The sequence below is a fragment of the Thunnus thynnus genome, chromosome 17 (genome assembly GCF_963924715.1).
Source record: "Thunnus thynnus chromosome 17, fThuThy2.1, whole genome shotgun sequence".
Taxonomy (NCBI): domain Eukaryota; kingdom Metazoa; phylum Chordata; class Actinopteri; order Scombriformes; family Scombridae; genus Thunnus; species Thunnus thynnus.
Window position 1 is genome coordinate 19,835,462 of NC_089533.1, and position 17,936 is coordinate 19,853,397.

The 17,936-nt window shown below is 42.5% G+C and overlaps 1 protein-coding gene across 3 annotated transcripts in view; it reads left to right on the forward strand.

Moving 5' to 3' along the window:
• The window catches only part of grin2aa (glutamate receptor, ionotropic, N-methyl D-aspartate 2A, a), a 155,762-nt gene that overhangs the window by 118,526 nt on the left and 19,300 nt on the right, over positions 1–17,936 (forward strand). For all 3 annotated transcript variants that reach the window (XM_067570293.1, XM_067570292.1, XM_067570291.1), the window contains 6 exons: positions 906–1,108; positions 3,772–3,943; positions 5,434–5,587; positions 6,686–6,811; positions 6,947–7,176; positions 17,658–17,818. In XM_067570293.1, the coding sequence (XP_067426394.1) occupies positions 906–1,108; positions 3,772–3,943; positions 5,434–5,587; positions 6,686–6,811; positions 6,947–7,176; positions 17,658–17,818 (1,046 nt within the window). The remainder of the gene's footprint in view (positions 1–905; positions 1,109–3,771; positions 3,944–5,433; positions 5,588–6,685; positions 6,812–6,946; positions 7,177–17,657; positions 17,819–17,936) is intronic.

Below are 17,936 nucleotides of genomic sequence, written 5' to 3' on the forward strand. Positions count from 1 at the left end.
CATGGATGTTTGTGTTGCTGAGTGTGTGTGTGTGTGTATGTGTGCAACACACAAAACAACTTACGCAGTGAAGTCACTCCATTCCACACTACAGCTGTATTGCTTTATGATGCGAGGAGAAAGAGAGAGAGAAGAAGAAGAAAGAAAGACTTTTGAAATGGAAGGAAAGAGTGAGAGCGAGGTTTTGCCATTTTCTGGCTCCTGTAACATTAATAATTGAGAGTTGAGCAAAGCCTTGCTGCCTGCTGCTCTACCTCTCTTTCTCTCTGCCTCCCGTCTGACACAAAGATGAGTAAATACCATGTGCACGTACGCACACACACACACTCACACACATACGCTCACACACTTACATATAGAGACAGGTGTGGGTGGGCAGAAAGCATCCATAGGGGAATCTGTGACATCACAGCTCAGAAAACTTTCTGAATTATTAAAAGAGGCACATCGTTGTCATACCATCACATGCCTCTCTCTCCCACTCTCTGTCTCTCTCTCTCTCTCTCTCTCATATATGTGTTTGCATTCATCGCCATATACCCCTCTGTGTGCATTTTGTCATGCATCCCTATACACCATGCTTTTAACCTGTTGTGTTGTACAGCCATACCAGCAGTCACATGTATTATGATCTGTGAACAACATGTATGTGTGTTTTGTGCCCAAAAAAACATTTCTGTAAAATGTTAACGTGTGTCAAGTCATATCCACTTCCTATCTTCTTTATGAGTTGTTAGGCAACTGATTGCAGCAGCAAGGAAAGAAAAGTAAGAAATTACTTTTGTTCTTGTCTCATCACAATCACCAGCTGGATCATTCCCACTGCTTCCACTTCATGTGACTTAACAAACTGTTAACTCATTTATAATCTCCTTCTTTTTATCCTCCTGTCCTTTCCCCCCCAGATGGGGAAACTGGACAACCGCAGCCTGACATTGAAATACCCGGTGTGGCCGCGCTTCAACTCCTTTGGTGACGCTGAGCTTGACGACAACCACCTGTCCATCGTCACTTTAGAGGAGAAACCTTTCGTTATTGTCGAGGATGTAGAGAGGCTCACTGGAACCTGCATGAGGAACTCTGTACCCTGCAGGAAGCATATCAAAGAGTAAGTCAACCGTTGTTTTATTTATGTATCTGTCTGTCTATCCATACATGAATATGATAATCTTATTGAATACATTAATTTAGACTCCCCCATCGCATACTAGTATAACATTTTAATCTTAATTACAGAAAAATAAGTTTTATATCAGATAAGATGGACATAAAATTACACCAACTTTCCATTTTCCTCAGCACTGTCACTGCCCTCCTCAGTATGCTCTCTCTCATTTCTCTCATGAGCACGGAAAGAGGTGCAGTGTGCAATCTTTGCAGCAGCCTCTGTCCTCCCTCTGAAAATGGAGGCAACTGCTGAACTCAGCAATTTATTTCCTTCCTTACCAATTTTCTTTCTAATGCCCAAATACCTCTAGCGCCTTGCTATATTTTGATACACACAGCAAGAGTGGCTTAGAGTATGTGTGTTTGCGTCACTGAGTGGCTTGAGTGCTGTTCAATCAAAGCATGTAATTGGTTTGTAGATGATAACTCAATATTATTTCTCTCCACTGGAACACTCATACTCACGGACGCACTTTGTGTCAATCTTACCACTACGTCCATAACTACTACACAAACACACATGTCCGAACACACACGCCAACAGAGCTGATTAAGCGGTAATAGTGTCCCAGGGAAGAGGCCAACAGAGATTTTCATCCAGTGAAGTAGGGCGGACAATAAAGCATCTCCAAGGAGGAACGCAAACACACACACACACACACACACACACACACACACAAGCTCATATACAGTCTCTGTTGCCACATGTCCACTCACTCACAGGCCAATGCATTCGGGTGCCTTCCTCCCTCCCACAGCGCAATTCCCACTCAAGCATCCGTAGTGTCCATTTGAAGAAAGAAGGGATAGATGGAGGGGAAGAAAGAGGCAGAGAGAGAGTGAGAGAGAGAGAGAGAGAGAGAGAGAGGAGTGGTGGAGGGGGTTGGATCAGGGGTGGTGGAGGACTATCCATGCATGCAGAACCACAAATTCACTCATCCAGGCTGGGCCTAAGAACAACCCATACTCACACTCGCAATCACACACATACCCACACTGCCCTCTCTGGAGACCCCTCAGGCCCTGTAGCGGTTCTATATCAAGTTGGCCTGGCAACTTCACAAACAGCCTCCATAACATCACATGCTCTGCCTGAACTGTACTATGGCCTGCCTAAATGGGTACACTGTGTTCATGAATGCAGCTATTACAGTTCTGGCCTATATGCTTGCTCTATGACTGCCCCCGCCAGCTGAACCTGCCAGAAACTTGACGTAGTTGTCCTCGTTTCTGTTATTACAGTATCATCATAGATCTCGTTCCCTGCACGGATCCTCTCTCCTCCCTGTACTATTTTATAACTATGTTTTTCCATCATCCATCATTTAAAAAATATTGCATTTAAAACAACCAAGTTTGCAGACATAACTGTTATGCTTACCACAGTTGCTTCTAAATTCGACACAATGTGCCAGCTGAAAAATAGATAGATAGATAGATAGATAGATAGATAGATAGATAGAGGAGTTGGACAAATAGATATTGCATTATAGAAGGAACTGTCAAAGTTTTTATTTTAGATTGATTAGGAAACAAGACCCATACTGTTCACATACTCTGGTAATGAATTACACTGATTTTGTTGACATATGGTATGTTTGTAGGGACATTTAAATGCAAATGAGCTTATTTAATTCATTTTAAATTGTCTCCAGCAGCTGCTATAGATGATATCTGGTTATATCTGTAGAAAATTACCCTGGGCGGTCTCACAAAAAGTCATTCACAACCGGTGAAAGACCTGCGCTTGTCTTCTTTTTTTTTTCTTCAAATGAACCTTTTCTCTCTTGTGTAAAACTATTGGGCCATAAAAAGTAAATTCCTTTTCAGTTGAAGACAGGGAGAAATTCCACTTGGGGTGACATTCGTTTGACAGATCGATGGCGACTAGTGAGGGTAACACAGGAGTTTGCACTTGAGGCAAAAATTGGCTAATGTTTTTCCAACACCACAGAAATCCTCCAAAGTGACAGAGTTTCAGCTCTGAAGGTAACTGCGGAGTCACGACCGGATGTGTGAAGGGTTTTTTCCCCCCCCCCACTTTCCATCAAGTTTGTATTCAGGTTGTTAAACTAAAGGACGAGGTTATCTTCTCCTAATTAGCACATATCTAAAAGTTAAATGAGAGTCCCAGGTGGCTGAAAGTTGATATGCACTTGTATGCATGTGTGTGTGTGAGTGAGTGTGCATGAACAGTGTGTGAACTCTCCTGCTCTCAAATTCATATACACAGATGGTACAAGGCTTGCAGATGCAGTGCCTTCATAAACCTCCTTCTCTAGAGAGACACAGAGGTAGAAGGAGCATATTTTTCAAGTCTTCTGATGTCACTGCTGAATAGAACAACCTGATCTTAAAGGTGAAAATGTCCCAGGGCGATATGTGTTCATTGGTGCATTCATATAAATTTAACAAGTGGGATGGAAAGACAAGCAAAGGTTTTTGGGTTTTTTTTGTTTTTTTTAACACAACTGTATGAAATGTTTTATTCTGTGCCATTTCATTCATTTTCTGTTACTAAACCAAAAATGCTAATTTTTCATGGCAGCTGCTGCTTCAAAATCATCTGCTAACGATGTGTGTGTTTTGTTTGTGTTTCTGTAGCAACACAACTGAGGCTGGTGGGACATACATTAAGAAGTGCTGTAAAGGCTTCTGCATCGATATTCTGAAGAAGATTGCCAAGTATGTCAAATTCACCTATGACCTGTACCTGGTAACCAATGGAAAACATGGAAAGAAGATCAACAATGTCTGGAATGGGATGGTGGGAGAGGTAAGAGGAACATCTGTACAAGTGTATTTGTGTATGTGTGTAAAATACAACTAATTCTGAATCAGAGTTCAATCAATAAAGATCCCTGGAATCAGACAGCAGGTCAATATCTTGTGTGCAACCAGGGAAAAGGATATTTACAGCCTTTAATCAAAAATCCTGCTTGAAGACTATTGAGCTCATTATAAATGGCAGGTGTATTTTGCATTGGACTAACATTTTACTACGAAGATGGAGGGAGATTTGTAGAGACTACATAGATTATTATTTTAATATTTCTAAATCTGTCACGTAACACATTTAATCTAAGTTTATGGCATATGTATTAAGGAATTAGCTGCAGAGTTACTGTATATTTCAATGTATGTGTGCATTGAAGTAACACATTTTATTTTATTCATATCAAAGAATACATTGACATTGAACACTATAGTCTTGAATTTGGCACTGCTGCAGGAAACCACCAAAACAAAACAATGAGAGTACCCTCCAGTCGATGAGTATTTTAGAAAGAGTGTGAGCATGATGTGTAATGGTATTGACTGGTCTCCACTTTTAGTTTGCAGCCCATTTAAATTTGATAATCCAAGCCAAGAGGAAATTAGAATGTTTAAGTGACAGGGCATTCTGTGTATTAGACAAAATGTACGTTCAAAAATGAAGCTTTAAGTTTTAACTTTGCAAAACTGTTGCGGAATGGAGAAAAAAAAGTGCTCACCTTTGAGGCTTTGGCACCAACTGTAAACGCTAAGAAAGTAAACAAATCTTAGCTACTCCTGCAGAAAACTCCTTTGCATATCTTTTATTACCAGCTTCACCTTGAAGGTGAAGTCCCAGAGTTCATTTGAGGACTGTAAACTTTATTGCTGTCTATATTTTTTATGGCAGACCTTATTCCCTGAGCTGAATTTTATCTGGCATTCATCTTACAGTATTTAGCGGTGACTCCCACTTGCATATTGATTATATTGATTAGAATGACTTTATTGATGTACAGTCAATAGAATTCATTTTCTGGTGCACGGATATATTGTTAGCATTTACTTTGGCTTTTAGTTTTGACTGTATCATGGTGAAAGACAATTTTTATTTGCAGAGACTGAAGAAAATAACTAAACATGTTTTTTTTTAGACACACATTGAACCATATAATGTAAATTGTCCTCTTCTTCTTCTTTTCTTGTGTCCCCCTCTTGGCCATTTCCCCATTTTAAATGTGATCTATACATAATCCTTCTCCCACTTTCAACCTATTTCACCCACTCCTTACATATCTTGTCTTCTCACCTTTTTTCATCCTCTTCCCTCTCATCCTGACAACCTTGCTTGTCAACCCCCCCCCCCACCATTTCTTTTTTCTCCTTCTTTGGATCCATCTCTCACTCACTCCTCCCTCTCCTGTTATCCCTCACTCACTTTTCTTATCCATCCATCCTTCCTCCCTCTCTTTGTCCCTGCGTTCATCCCTCTCCTCCACCTCCCCTCCTCAGGTGGTCTATAAGAAAGCCGTCATGGCCGTCGGATCTCTGACGATCAATGAGGAGCGTTCTGAGGTCATCGATTTCTCCGTCCCGTTCGTGGAAACCGGGATCAGCGTCATGGTCTCCCGTAGTAACGGAACCGTTTCCCCATCAGCCTTTCTCGGTAACTGTCACCGAACAACTGTTGCTTTGTTGCTGGACTCAGGAGGGAGGGAGAGGAAGATCTGTCTTGTTTGCTTTTTCGGTTTGTGTGAGTGTAGAGGGGTATTTGTTTTGGGTGTGTGTGTGCGTTCCCTGAGATACAGTGCTGACAACACAATTCAGTTCTATTACACAGCTGTCAATACTTGCTCTTTCATCGGAGGGATTTAGCTCAACTCCTACTTCCTGTCACAATGACTCTCACTTACCTGAGAGGGACTTAACCACAGGATTTTAACCTGAGCGACCATGTATATCCCTGTTTTGGCTGCTCAGTCACGTTCATTTGACGCGTAGCGCTTCAGCATCTATATCCAAGTTCCTGCACTCACGCATAACGTATGAGGCCACAGACACCAAGGCACACACTGGCGCAAACACACACAACCAGCTGATTTGCACATGCATAAGACTGCAGAGAGAAACACACACACATGTCAGCACACACAGGCGCACACACACACAGGAACACACATTGACATGTATGCAGCATGCAGTTACTGCTGTGAAAGTGGCAATTATAAGGGCTTAGCAGGAAAACCCCATAATGGCTGCTTGCCAGCACGCACACACACTTGTGCACACACAGGGCAAAACCCTGTGCCAGCAGTGCTCTCCCATATATTAGAGCAGGGTTTCATCTCTGCAGCAGTGTTGTGAGCTCAGAGGGAGGACAGGACTGCTAACACCAGGACTTCCTATACTGTACGCCTCCTCACACTGTCAAATAGATGTGCCTGTGTATATATAAGTGGGGAGGGGGGGGGGGGGGGGGGGGGTTATGTAGGGGCTCTGTGAACATGCAGAGGTCAGCTTGTTATCCATGTATGTGTATGTGTGTGTGTGTGTGTGTGTGTGTGTGTGTGTGTGTGTGTGTGTGTGTGTGTGTGTTTGTGTGTGTTGGTGTGCATGCATGTTAAATGTATTCTTGCAGTTAATGGAAAGACAGAAAGAGAGTAAGCATGAATCAGAAAAAAGTGACATTTAATATATAAAATTTAACCAAACATGCGTTAATACTTAATCTCTGTCTTCTTCTTTCTTTCTTTCTCTATCGTAGAGCCATTCAGTGCATCAGTGTGGGTGATGATGTTTGTGATGCTCCTACTGGTGACTGCAATGGCTGTTTTCATGTTTGAGTACATCAGTCCTCTTGGCTTTAACAGAAACTTGGCACAGGGGAAAGGTAAGCATTCACATGAACACACACACATGCACACATACAGGCAACATGCTTGGTCTTATAAGAGAGTAAACTTGTCTGCCATTTCACCTTCCTCTAAACCGTCTGTCTCTCTCTTTCCCTTGTCCTCTCTCTCAGACCCCCATGGCCCCTCCTTTACCATGGGCAAGGCCGTGTGGCTGCTCTGGGGTCTAGTCTTCAACAACTCTGTGCCAGTGCAAAACCCAAAGGGAACCACCAGTAAGTTCATAGTGTCTGTGTGGGCCTTCTTCGCTGTCATCTTCCTGGCCTCCTACACTGCCAACCTGGCCGCCTTCATGATCCAGGAGGAGTTTGTTGACCAAGTCACCGGGCTTTCTGACAACAAGGTAAAGGAGAAGAAAGAGAATTTGTTGATTTGACTGGCTGGATGGGGGTTTGTTTGCTAGTTGAGAAGTCAGCTTAGATTAGATAAAGAATAGGACAAAAAAACTCTGAGGTTTTGCCCACTTTCAAAGTTCTCATTAGCTTACAGTTATGAGGTGGAGATATCTGTCAACCTTTCTCCACAAAGGCTCAAACTTACAAGTTTTACAGTCATAAATGTGCCCAAAGTAGTGACACATAGTAAAGTGGACCTTAAATCAAGACTAGGTCTTTAGTGGCTGTCATAGAAACCAAGTACTACAGCATTTACTGCAGTGGCTATAAGAAGTGTAACTGTGTAATTCATAGAATAAATTATATGTGCATCACACCTGTAAATGTTTAATTGTTTTAAGTCAGTATTTACAACAGCATTTGCAGGAACATTTGCAGAAATTCCATAAAGAATTTGCTTGGTAGTATGTTTTTGTGTTTGGATTTAAATGCTCTAATCATTTGAAGAAGAAATGTACAGAAAATAATAATATATATGTATTTTTTGTGTGTGTATGGTGAACTATTCCATACACATCTTGACGGACATTTTCACATTCTGGTCTCAAAAGCTTGCAAAATGTTCTGGTACATCAACATAGCATTTTGTTTATGAAAGATTTTGATTTAAAATATGATTACGTAGGTGCAATTGTGATTATATGCATAAAAATGTAAGAATATAAGAACAGGAAAGGATTGATGTAGAAAGGTGAAAAAGGTTGCTATGCAGGAGGAGGAAGACAGGCTGAAATATTGAAGTAAAAGGTCAAGCCAAATGTAGAGAAATTGAGAAGCAAAACAAAACAAAAGGGTAGATTGTTCCTGGGGAGAGAGAGACAAATATATGTGAAGATGCGACCAAGGAGAGAGCATTTGAGACTGATGTAGAGGGTTTTGACAACATGCAGAAGGAGAAAGGGAGGGAGGGATGGAATAAGGGGTACAGCAACTGGCAGGAGGGCGACTGAGGAATAGCAAGAGGCCAAGACACACAAGATGGTACAAGACAACAGGCGGACAGATATGGGCCAGGTTGACGACTGAGGTAGGGAGAAAAGGCATGAGGTGGAGAGAGTAAAAGAGATATGGAAAGACAGAGAGGGTCAGCCAAGAAAGGAACCAGACAAAAAGGGTAAATGGCCATCCAGACAGATTTGCTGAGCGAGGCTGAATGCCGAGCCATCTTTGACCAGCAAAATGATGAGGAAAATTCACCAAGGAAATGCTGGTCAGTGAATTTTCCTTAAAACTGTTTTAAGTGATTTTGGACCACTATGGGGCATAAAGGCTGCAAATCAAACTGACAGCAAAGAAGCTTTATACTTTTCGGCTTATCATGTTCTTTAACACGTTAGCACTTACACACATTCTGTATACACAACAACATGGCCAACCCACTGGAGTCATGTCACTTGAATGTAAGTACAGTATTTTTAGTTTGAGCCCCAATTTAGTCAGCCAACACTTGAAAAAAATACTCTAGTGCATTCTGTCATTTCATACTGGTTAGGTAGCACAACAAGTGTAGTTTGTGACCTCAGTCCCACCCAAAAAAGGTTTTGATTGACTTGGTTGTTTCTCCAACCATGGAAATATTACTTTGCATTACATCAAACTGGCACTTTCACCTCATGTACACACTTTGGAAACAATATGGGGTTCAGTGTCTTGCTCAAGGACACTTCCACATGTAGACTTGAGTCGCTCGGAGACCCACCAACCTCACTACTAATGGCCAAACAGCTCTATGAACTCAACAAATTGACACAGCAACATCAGCCCTTTTTGAATTGCTGACAAAACAAGATACATTGCCCTTAAATATGTATTTCCCCTGAAATGATACACTGGCTGCACGGGCCAATCTGTATGTTACACTGGTATTACGTGAAAAAAAAAAAACAGACTCCCATCAACTAGAGTGATAGAGGATTGATAACCAGTTGTTTAACTAATTCCAAACTAGAAATGCAGAAATGAATTAAATTGTAAAAATGCTGCATATAAAACGTTACCAAAGACTTGATTGATTTTGCATGGCAGATAGCTAAGAATACTACAATACCCATGAGCCTAGGCCATGGAGAAAAAGGCACAGATCACTGAAGTTGTAAACGATAGCCATAGTTGCTGAATTCACACAAAAGTGACCCAGAAATTAAGAGTAAATTGATTCACTCTGTAGATGTAAAATCAGTTTTCTCAGTACCCCAGTCTTTAGCTCCTGCCTGCTACATGTCTACATGTGACCAAAGTTCATGTGATTGGCTGTTTCTTGCTGAAATGCAACTTGGGAGTCTGTCATGGACTCTGTTTCTGGACTTCTTTGTGTAGTGCTTGAGCTTGGTATTGTTTTTCCTTTGAGTCCAGGGCCCTTGTTTTCTCTGCCTTGCTTTGGTTTTATTCTTGACAGTGTAACAAAGGTTACAACATTGTAACACTAATTCTATAAGCACAGGCAGAGCCCTCTACTTGACTCTATGGGTAATACTCTCCTCCAATCACACACATGCAATCACCCACTGAAATTTGCATGTACGTAGCTGGCCAATCAGGACACACCTACCGATTCTGTGTGTCTCACACAGTATATAAGGCAACGCCTCATTGCCACGTTCACCCAGAGACCACTTCAGCGGATGGCGTAGGAGTGGCAGGGTACATAGGTAGAGGGCTCCACCTGTGCTTATAGAACTTGGGTTACAATATCATAACCTTTCTATCTCAAACAGGCTCTGCCCTCTATTGGACTGGATTTTTATAGTTGGCGGAGCGGGATGAATGTTTGCCCTGCCGCAACATCAGACTGCCTCACTTAGCCCTACTGGCTATAGGTTAGTTGCCGCAGCCCTCCTACTAATTCATAATCCCAGTTTAAGCAGAGCAGTAGGGGGCCCAACCCAGCCTGGTAACATGAACATGAACTGAGTAAAACCATGGCCTAACCTCACAGGGGTCACAGGTCAAACACCAGACACCCTGTACACCCCATTCACTGAGTCATCTTGGATCATGGGAGCAAGTGTATAATTATCCGCAGAGGGGATGGGGGTCAGGTGTCCCACAGCTGACACACACACTACCCTTCTCACAAGTCCTGAGTCATACCTGCACTGACCTTGAAAAGAAGCCTGTCATGTCCGAGAGAAAGAACCTTATGAACTGACAAGGCATAGCCCAAGACGCTGCCGTGAATATGTCCTTGACACTCACCCCACTGAATAAGGCTGTAGACTCGTACCACAGTGGGGGGGTCCTTACCGGCCTGCCTGTAAGCTTGGGAGATGCACTCACAAAGCCAACTACCTAGGATAGGGCTTTACTGCTCACTCCCTCTCCATAGCACACGAACAGCTGTTCAGTGCGCCGAAAGGGGGCTGTGCGTTCAACATAACATGCCAACACACATACTGGGCACAAGAGGTGCAGTTTTGCCTCCCTGGCATCCCCATGGGGTGGAGGACAAAATGCTTCTTGCTGAATAGTTCTCGACCTAAATGAACTCTCCCACTGCACATGTCAGGGGAACCAATCTCCTTCCCTTGCACCAGCGTTGGAATCCTAACCATTTCAGCCTGTCCCTCTCAGGAGCCAAACTTGGAGAGGTTGGCCCAAAGTGGGCAGCGTGCCTATTGAGCCTGCCTCCTGGAACAGAGCCTCCCAAACTTGGGGGATGGACCAGGGCTGGGCCACCAACATCTGGGTAATCTATGTGTACCGCAGCGCTGAACGGCAGTCCAGGGTGATCAGGATGACCGACAGCTGCTCTTGTCTCACTCTCCTCAACATAGGGGGAATGAGACCAAGAGGAGGAAAGGCATAAAGGAGCCTCTCTGGCCATGGCATGTGTGCAAATGCATCCACCCCCAGTGGTGGATCATCTTGCAGCATCAGGGAGAACCAGAGCGGGTAGTGGGTGTTGTTTCACCTGGTGAACAGGTCCATTTCCACTTTCCCAAACTGTTTCCACCTTGGGATGCAGCACCCACTTGTCTGCCAGAGGGACACCTCTCGACATGAGGTTGGCGCCTCTGTTCTCCAGAACTGGAATGTGGAGGGCTCTCAGAGACAGGAGGTGTTCTGAGGCCCACACCAACAGGTTCTCCACCATCTTCAACAGGGCTGTGGATTGGAGTCTGCCCTGCCTGTTGATGAAGGCAACTGTTGTGTGGTTGTCTGTTCTCACCAACACGTGTCTCCCCTGAACCAGAGTCTTGAAGTACTCAAGAACCAGGAGCAGCCTGAAGTTCGAGCAGGTTGGTCTGTCAATTTTCTCCTGAAGGCCACACACCACCTATTGCTCTCGCCAGACAAGTGCTCCCCCACCCCAATCAGGGATGCATCTGTGAACACTGCTATTCAGGAGGTCACTCAATTCAGTGGTGTTCACATCAACAGATGCTGTGGGGACCCCCAGTAATGCAGGGTGTCCCACACTGATGAAGGAACATTCAAATAGTAGTGTTTGTGCCTCTTGGGATCCATACGCAGGCTGGCAAACCACTCTGGCGCATGTACAGGAGTCGGCTGCGTCAACTCAGTGTTGGGATGTTGTGTCAGTGCATCTGTTGCCCTCTGTATCGCCCACAGAAATAATCGGAAGGGAGCAGAGCGGACTCAGTGTCTCCTGTTCTCAGTCCATGAGCGGGCCTGGAGCATAATTTTCTAAGGAGGAAGTAATGTTGCTGGCCATGTTATCGTAAAACCGAGTGGTGAGCTGTGTATGCCGGTCCTTGCAGAGAGGCAAAAACAGTGGAAGACAGTGCTGACACTAAGCAGACATGAAGTGTCCTCACCTGGGTCAGTGTGTGGGTGCAAGGTGTTATTCCTGCGTATTCCTGCATATTCCTGCATGCTTCTCTAATAGAGGGAAGAGAGGAAGGAGCACCAACTGAACAAGTGCTTTCTGCATCAGGCAGCCTCTGTGACCGCCCGGATGATGCAGCCTGAGCTGCTATCATCGCAGCGTCATGGAGAGCTGGAGAGACAGCCTGCCTCCACATGGCCCTGCACTCTCATGAGGGAAACCAGTCCTGCCACTGGTGACTTCGTTTTCAGTGGCTCCTTCCAGGATGCTTCGACACACTGCCAAATGTCCGGGTGAGGAGGCGAAACAAAGGCAGGTTGAGCAGGATGAGCTGGGCTGTAAAAGCCTAGAGACAGCCCTACACACTCTACTACAGTTTTTGGAAAATCGTGGCGAACTGAAGTTGGCGGTGGATTTCTGAAGGTCAGTGATGTTGCAGACACAGATGAGATGTTGTTGTCATCATCCATTGGTGAAGCCGCTCAGAGAGTCTCAGCCGAGGTGTCTAGTGGTAGCGGCGGAGGGCTGGATGAAGCGGTGAACTCATCTTTGTGTCTTTGTGGAGAAGTAAGATCAGTGAGCTGATTCACCATCACTGAAGAAAAGAGGATGAGAGTGGCAGTGAGGAGCTGTGTGAGACACAAGGATTGGTAGGTGTGTCCTGATTGGCCGGCTACGTACATGCAAATTTCACTGTGTGTATGTGATTGGAGGAGAGTATCACTTATAGAGTTCAGCAGAGGGCAGAGCCTGTGTGAGATAGAGCCTTGTGTTTCTCATGTGTTGCTGTAGACCTGCTCACCTGCACACCTGTGCAGTGTTTAGTCTTGTTAGCCTAAACCTGTTTGTTGCCTGGCACACCCTTCTTCATTTGTTACCAATCCTTGTGTTTCCCTCCTTTTCCAGTGCCTGCCCCACTCCAGCTGTATCTTGTTCTGTGATTAGTTCTTTGTGTATTTATACGTCTATTCTTTGAGTTCTTTGTCAGTTTGTGATTGATGTTTCCCAGTATTTGCAGCTGTTATTTTTTGCTCCTTGTGTTTTAAGTCAGCCAGTTCTGTTTTTGTCTTTGTCTGCCAGTAACCAGAGCCTGGTAAATAAATAATTATTTTCTTCAGTTACTGTCACCTGCTTGTTGTCTCTACATTTGCCTGCACAGAGTTGTTGTTAACTTCTACCCCCAAATTTTTATTTAGTCTCGTACCTTATACTTTTACTAAAGAACCAGATATTTTCTAATGCAGTTATTTAACTTTTGTACTGATGATTTATCCAGGAGAGTTTCATGCTGTGTGAGTTATGTAATATTGTATATGGGAAAAATTAATGGGATTTTTACTTCCGGAAACAAGGGTGCCCGAAATAGCTCCTCCAACTTCGCGAAACACTATGATAGTTTTGAATGTTGATGTTTAGTAAGTATGGCATTTACCATCTTAGTTTAGCTAGTTAGCATGCCAATATTTGCTAATTACCAAGAAAGACAAAGAGCAATTGAGGCTAATGGGAATGTCATTAGCTTGGCAGGTATTTGGTTATCATAAAAGTATTGGGTACACAGATATTTTGACCAGATGATGCCACCAAAGGAAAGTCATCTGAGTTTTTACAATTCATACTCTGGGTACAATGGTTGTCAGCACAAATTGTCAATCCAAACACAGCCCAAAAATGTCATGGTGGCGCTAGAAGACAAGTCAGGGGATCTCCAAAGTCATTAGAATAGATCGTCTAGTAATGATGAACATCTGTGTAGAGATGAAGATCGTGTAGATAAGATATTTCACTGAAAAAATGAAAATTTTGACCTGCTGTTAGAGGATAAGACGACAGACTACCACAGTGATTAGAATTGCTCTTCTGGGGAGCTTCAATATCTGTGGTAAACTCCATGGAAATACATCCAATAGTTGTTGAAATATTTCACTCTGATCCAAAAATGTCAACCTCATGGTGTCACAGGAAAAGTCATGAGATCACCAAAGTTAGTAACATTCATCCTCTGGGCATCATGAATATCAGTACAAAATTTCATAGCAATCCACCCCGTGGTTGTCAAGATATTTCAGTCTCGACCAAAGTGGTGGACCGACAGACTGAGATTGCCATCCCTGGAGCCATGCCACTTAGGATGGCTAAAAAAGCCTATAAGTAAAAAGTGGTAAATGCATCTTATATCTGCAGTGATTGATGCATCAAAGTCTCTACACACGTACCCTTGAGAGTAGATGTGCCTGTCTGAACACATATAAGTATGTATGTTGAAAAATGCATTGAATATGTTGCTTTTACATTTGGAGCAGTATTAGGATTGCGTTTGAAAGGCAGTTGTAAAATTGCTTTCAGGTTCAAAGAGCAGCTTTGATGTTTGTGGAGATACAAAGAAAGAAAAATACATAACCTAAATAATGCATGCAAATAAATACATGTGGGATGTGCTGTACTTCATACCCATAGTGTTCCAATTCAACTTAATCAACTTAATCAGAAAGTTGAAGGAAAATATATATAGACTGATTACCAAGTCAACAGGAAGAAGTGCGGCAAGAACTGCAGCAATAATACTTAGCAGCAAAGGTGTCACCAAAACAACTGGAAAAAAACACAAGGATCGTGTGAACACCTGCTTTAAAGGAGAGTTGACACACAGAAAAAAGAGGTATGCGAGAGAGATCTAGAGTCTTGTGACCTTAACACACACTCACACGCGCGCACACACACACACACGTACATACAGTAACATGACAATGACAAAGACACAGTTAGACACATACAAAAGGGAGTCCTTTGCTTACATAACAGCAGAACTTGCATAATAAGAAGATGGAGAGGGTAACAGGAGAAGAGCAGAACAAAGGAGAAAGGAGAGCTATGAAAGACGTATGAGACAAAACAGGAAAGGAGAAGAAAAGCTGAGGTAAATATACATAACAAGGAGAAAATGCATAGGTTAGAGTTCCTTAACCATGTCAGAATCCCATGTGGAGCCCCTTGACAAACAGAAAAGTTTTCCAGGATTTGTTTAAATTCTAAATACGAAATGGTTTGGTTAACATTAAAAAAATAAATGAATCTATCCGTACTTCTATATATTCTATGTGGCGTCCCCTGTAGGCTCTTGAAAAGTGTACCTAAAAGTATTAGAATTCACAATATCTACTATGCTTTGTAATTATGTGAGAGTACTTTGCTTTTGCAATTTACTATATCAGGGTATTGAGTACAATTATCTCCATCTGTCTGGAACATAAACCTTCTTCTGCCTCTGCTCTTATTTCCTCATCATCTCTGCATCAGGCTTTCAGTAGCAGCAGCTGGTGCAGTCCTCAAAAGCCCTTCACTGGTAATTATTGAGCAAGAGAGGACCCCTTTCATTCCAATCTGCCTTTCCCCATTCGGCCTGGAGATTTGAGCCAGTGCCCTCCCTTGCCAGGTGTACCCTCCTCTGACCTTAAAGCTATACTGCGCCATCTTAAGAGAGCCACAGAGGAAGAAGTAAGGATGAGGGAGGGAAGATAGAAACAATAGGGAGGACTGCGTGAGGAGAGAGTGTCTCCTGAGGGCTATCGCTTGTGATGCTGACACACACAATACGTGACATCACCACTAACACATGCACGCACGCCCATGTAGAGTGACTTATCAACACACCCTGACCTGATTACACAATAGAGATGCATGTGTGCAGGCAGATACAGTATGCATAAATATCTATACATATTTACATATATACTATGTAAATATATTTATGATGTAACTACTTCACATAAACAATTTAAATTCAGACAAACAGATAATTTTTAGAGATGTGTAACAAGCATAGAGACACTGTACAGGACACCAATGCTAATAATATGCAAATGAAAGCCTTCATGCACTGCCAATTGGTTGACTCTGTCTTATATGAAAATGTGAAAGTGAAGTTAAACACAATATTTAGATATATGGAAATGTTATGGAATGTCAGTTTACTCAACTGTTTTAATAATACTGAATTAAACCACTTCTCAGTACTACACACACGCACACATACTCACAACATGTGGTTTGAGTGGAGCACATAATACATACTTCTAATTGATAGGGTTTGTCTGTTCCTGGCACTGAGGGCAGATTGTTACCGCAGCGCTTTAGGGTAGGTTGTTACCACAGCGACAAGCACGCTACTACAAAACCCTTGACCTGTACGCTGACTAGATTATACCTGAGAGAGACAGAGGGGGGAGGAGGGAGACAGAGAGAAATAATGGGAGACTTTTAGAAAGAAAAGAAAATCAGAGATACAAGAGAAGAAATAGGAAAAAAATGGGAAAATGGCCTCTTAAGTGACGATCTGGTATATAAAATTGTACAAATAAAGCAGATAAACTGAATAAATAAATAATATGAATGGGGAAAGGAAGCACTAAAATTGGAAGGACTGTTAGAAAGAGGGTGAAGGGTGAGATCAGGGGAAAGATGCCATGAGCATTTATTTTTAGTTATATCAAAGTATTTCTCTCTACTCCACACTAAGAACATGGCAGAGGAAAAAAAATGACTAATACTGAATATCAGAGAGAGCAATGAGATGTGATAAAGTGGAAAGATTTCAATAAAAGAAGAGATGTATTAACTACACATTGGTTGAAGTTGGCTTGTACCATACAGACTGTACATAAAATGTTACATGATTTTTTTCTCCCTATTTTATTGCAGCAGTATTTTGCAGTGCCATGCAACACAGCATTTGCAGGATTTTTCTGTTAAATTCAAAGTGTTGATAGTGTTAACTGCAATCTACAACATAGGACTAAAGGAATGTGATAACTGGGGAAAGAAAGAGAAACTACAATCCTGAGCTCCACTTATGTTGGTCGACTAAATATTCAAAACTGCAATATATTCAGGCAGGGACAAACTACAGGCACTGACATTTTGGATGCTCATAGATGTACAGCCACTAATAGGCAGCCTAACCTGGGATCGTACCATACCAAACATTCAGGCATAACAAATATACACTTAATAATAATGTTCTGATTTTTACATTTAAAGTGGGGCAGATTTATGTTTTTTGGAAATACTGTACAACTCTGGAGGTTGTAAAAAGTATTTCAGTCATCATATACTGCCTTTCAAGTCTGTGTACATATCACCATAAATGTTGTACACAATATACAATGTCCCTAACAGCTTCCTATTCATCTTGTGACCAATTCAGAGTAGCTTGTAAGTAAACCTTACAGCCCATTTTAAAACTAGTCTGATTTTGGCAAAATGTAACAAAATATTACTACAGCAGTAGTTGCAGTCTTGGTTTTGGTCCCAAGGCAGACATTGATACAGTACCTGGAAGTTGTCCTTGCCAGACTAAATCCTTTTTGTCACCTCCAAAAGAGTTAACCAGTGGAGTGGAGCTTAAAAAAAAATTAAACAACCACGAGAAAGCCTGTTGGTTTTATGTAACAGATATTTTATCAATATGACATGGCAAAATGAATCCATCTGGTGGTTGCACCTACGCACACATAGACAGTCAGGCAAAGACAAAAAAAAAACACATTCAGATGTTTGTCGCTGTGCTCATGTTTAACCTTTCATGTTTCCTCTGTTCTTTTTCTTCCTTCTTCTCCATTGTTCTTCTTTCCTCCACTACAGTTTCAGAACCCGTATGCATACTCACCTCCGTTCCGCTTTGGGACTGTTCCGAACGGATCCACTGAGAGGAACATCAGGAAGAACTACCCTGCCATGCACCAGTACATGGTGAAATACCATCAAACTGGAGTCCAAGATGCACTCGTGAGCCTCAAAACTGGGTACGGAAACCCTGTGTGTGTGTACATGTATATATATGCATGTTTGTGAGTAAGAGTGCTAATTTCTCACTAATGCAAATGAGTCATGGAAATGCTACAGTGTGTGTGTGCATGTGTG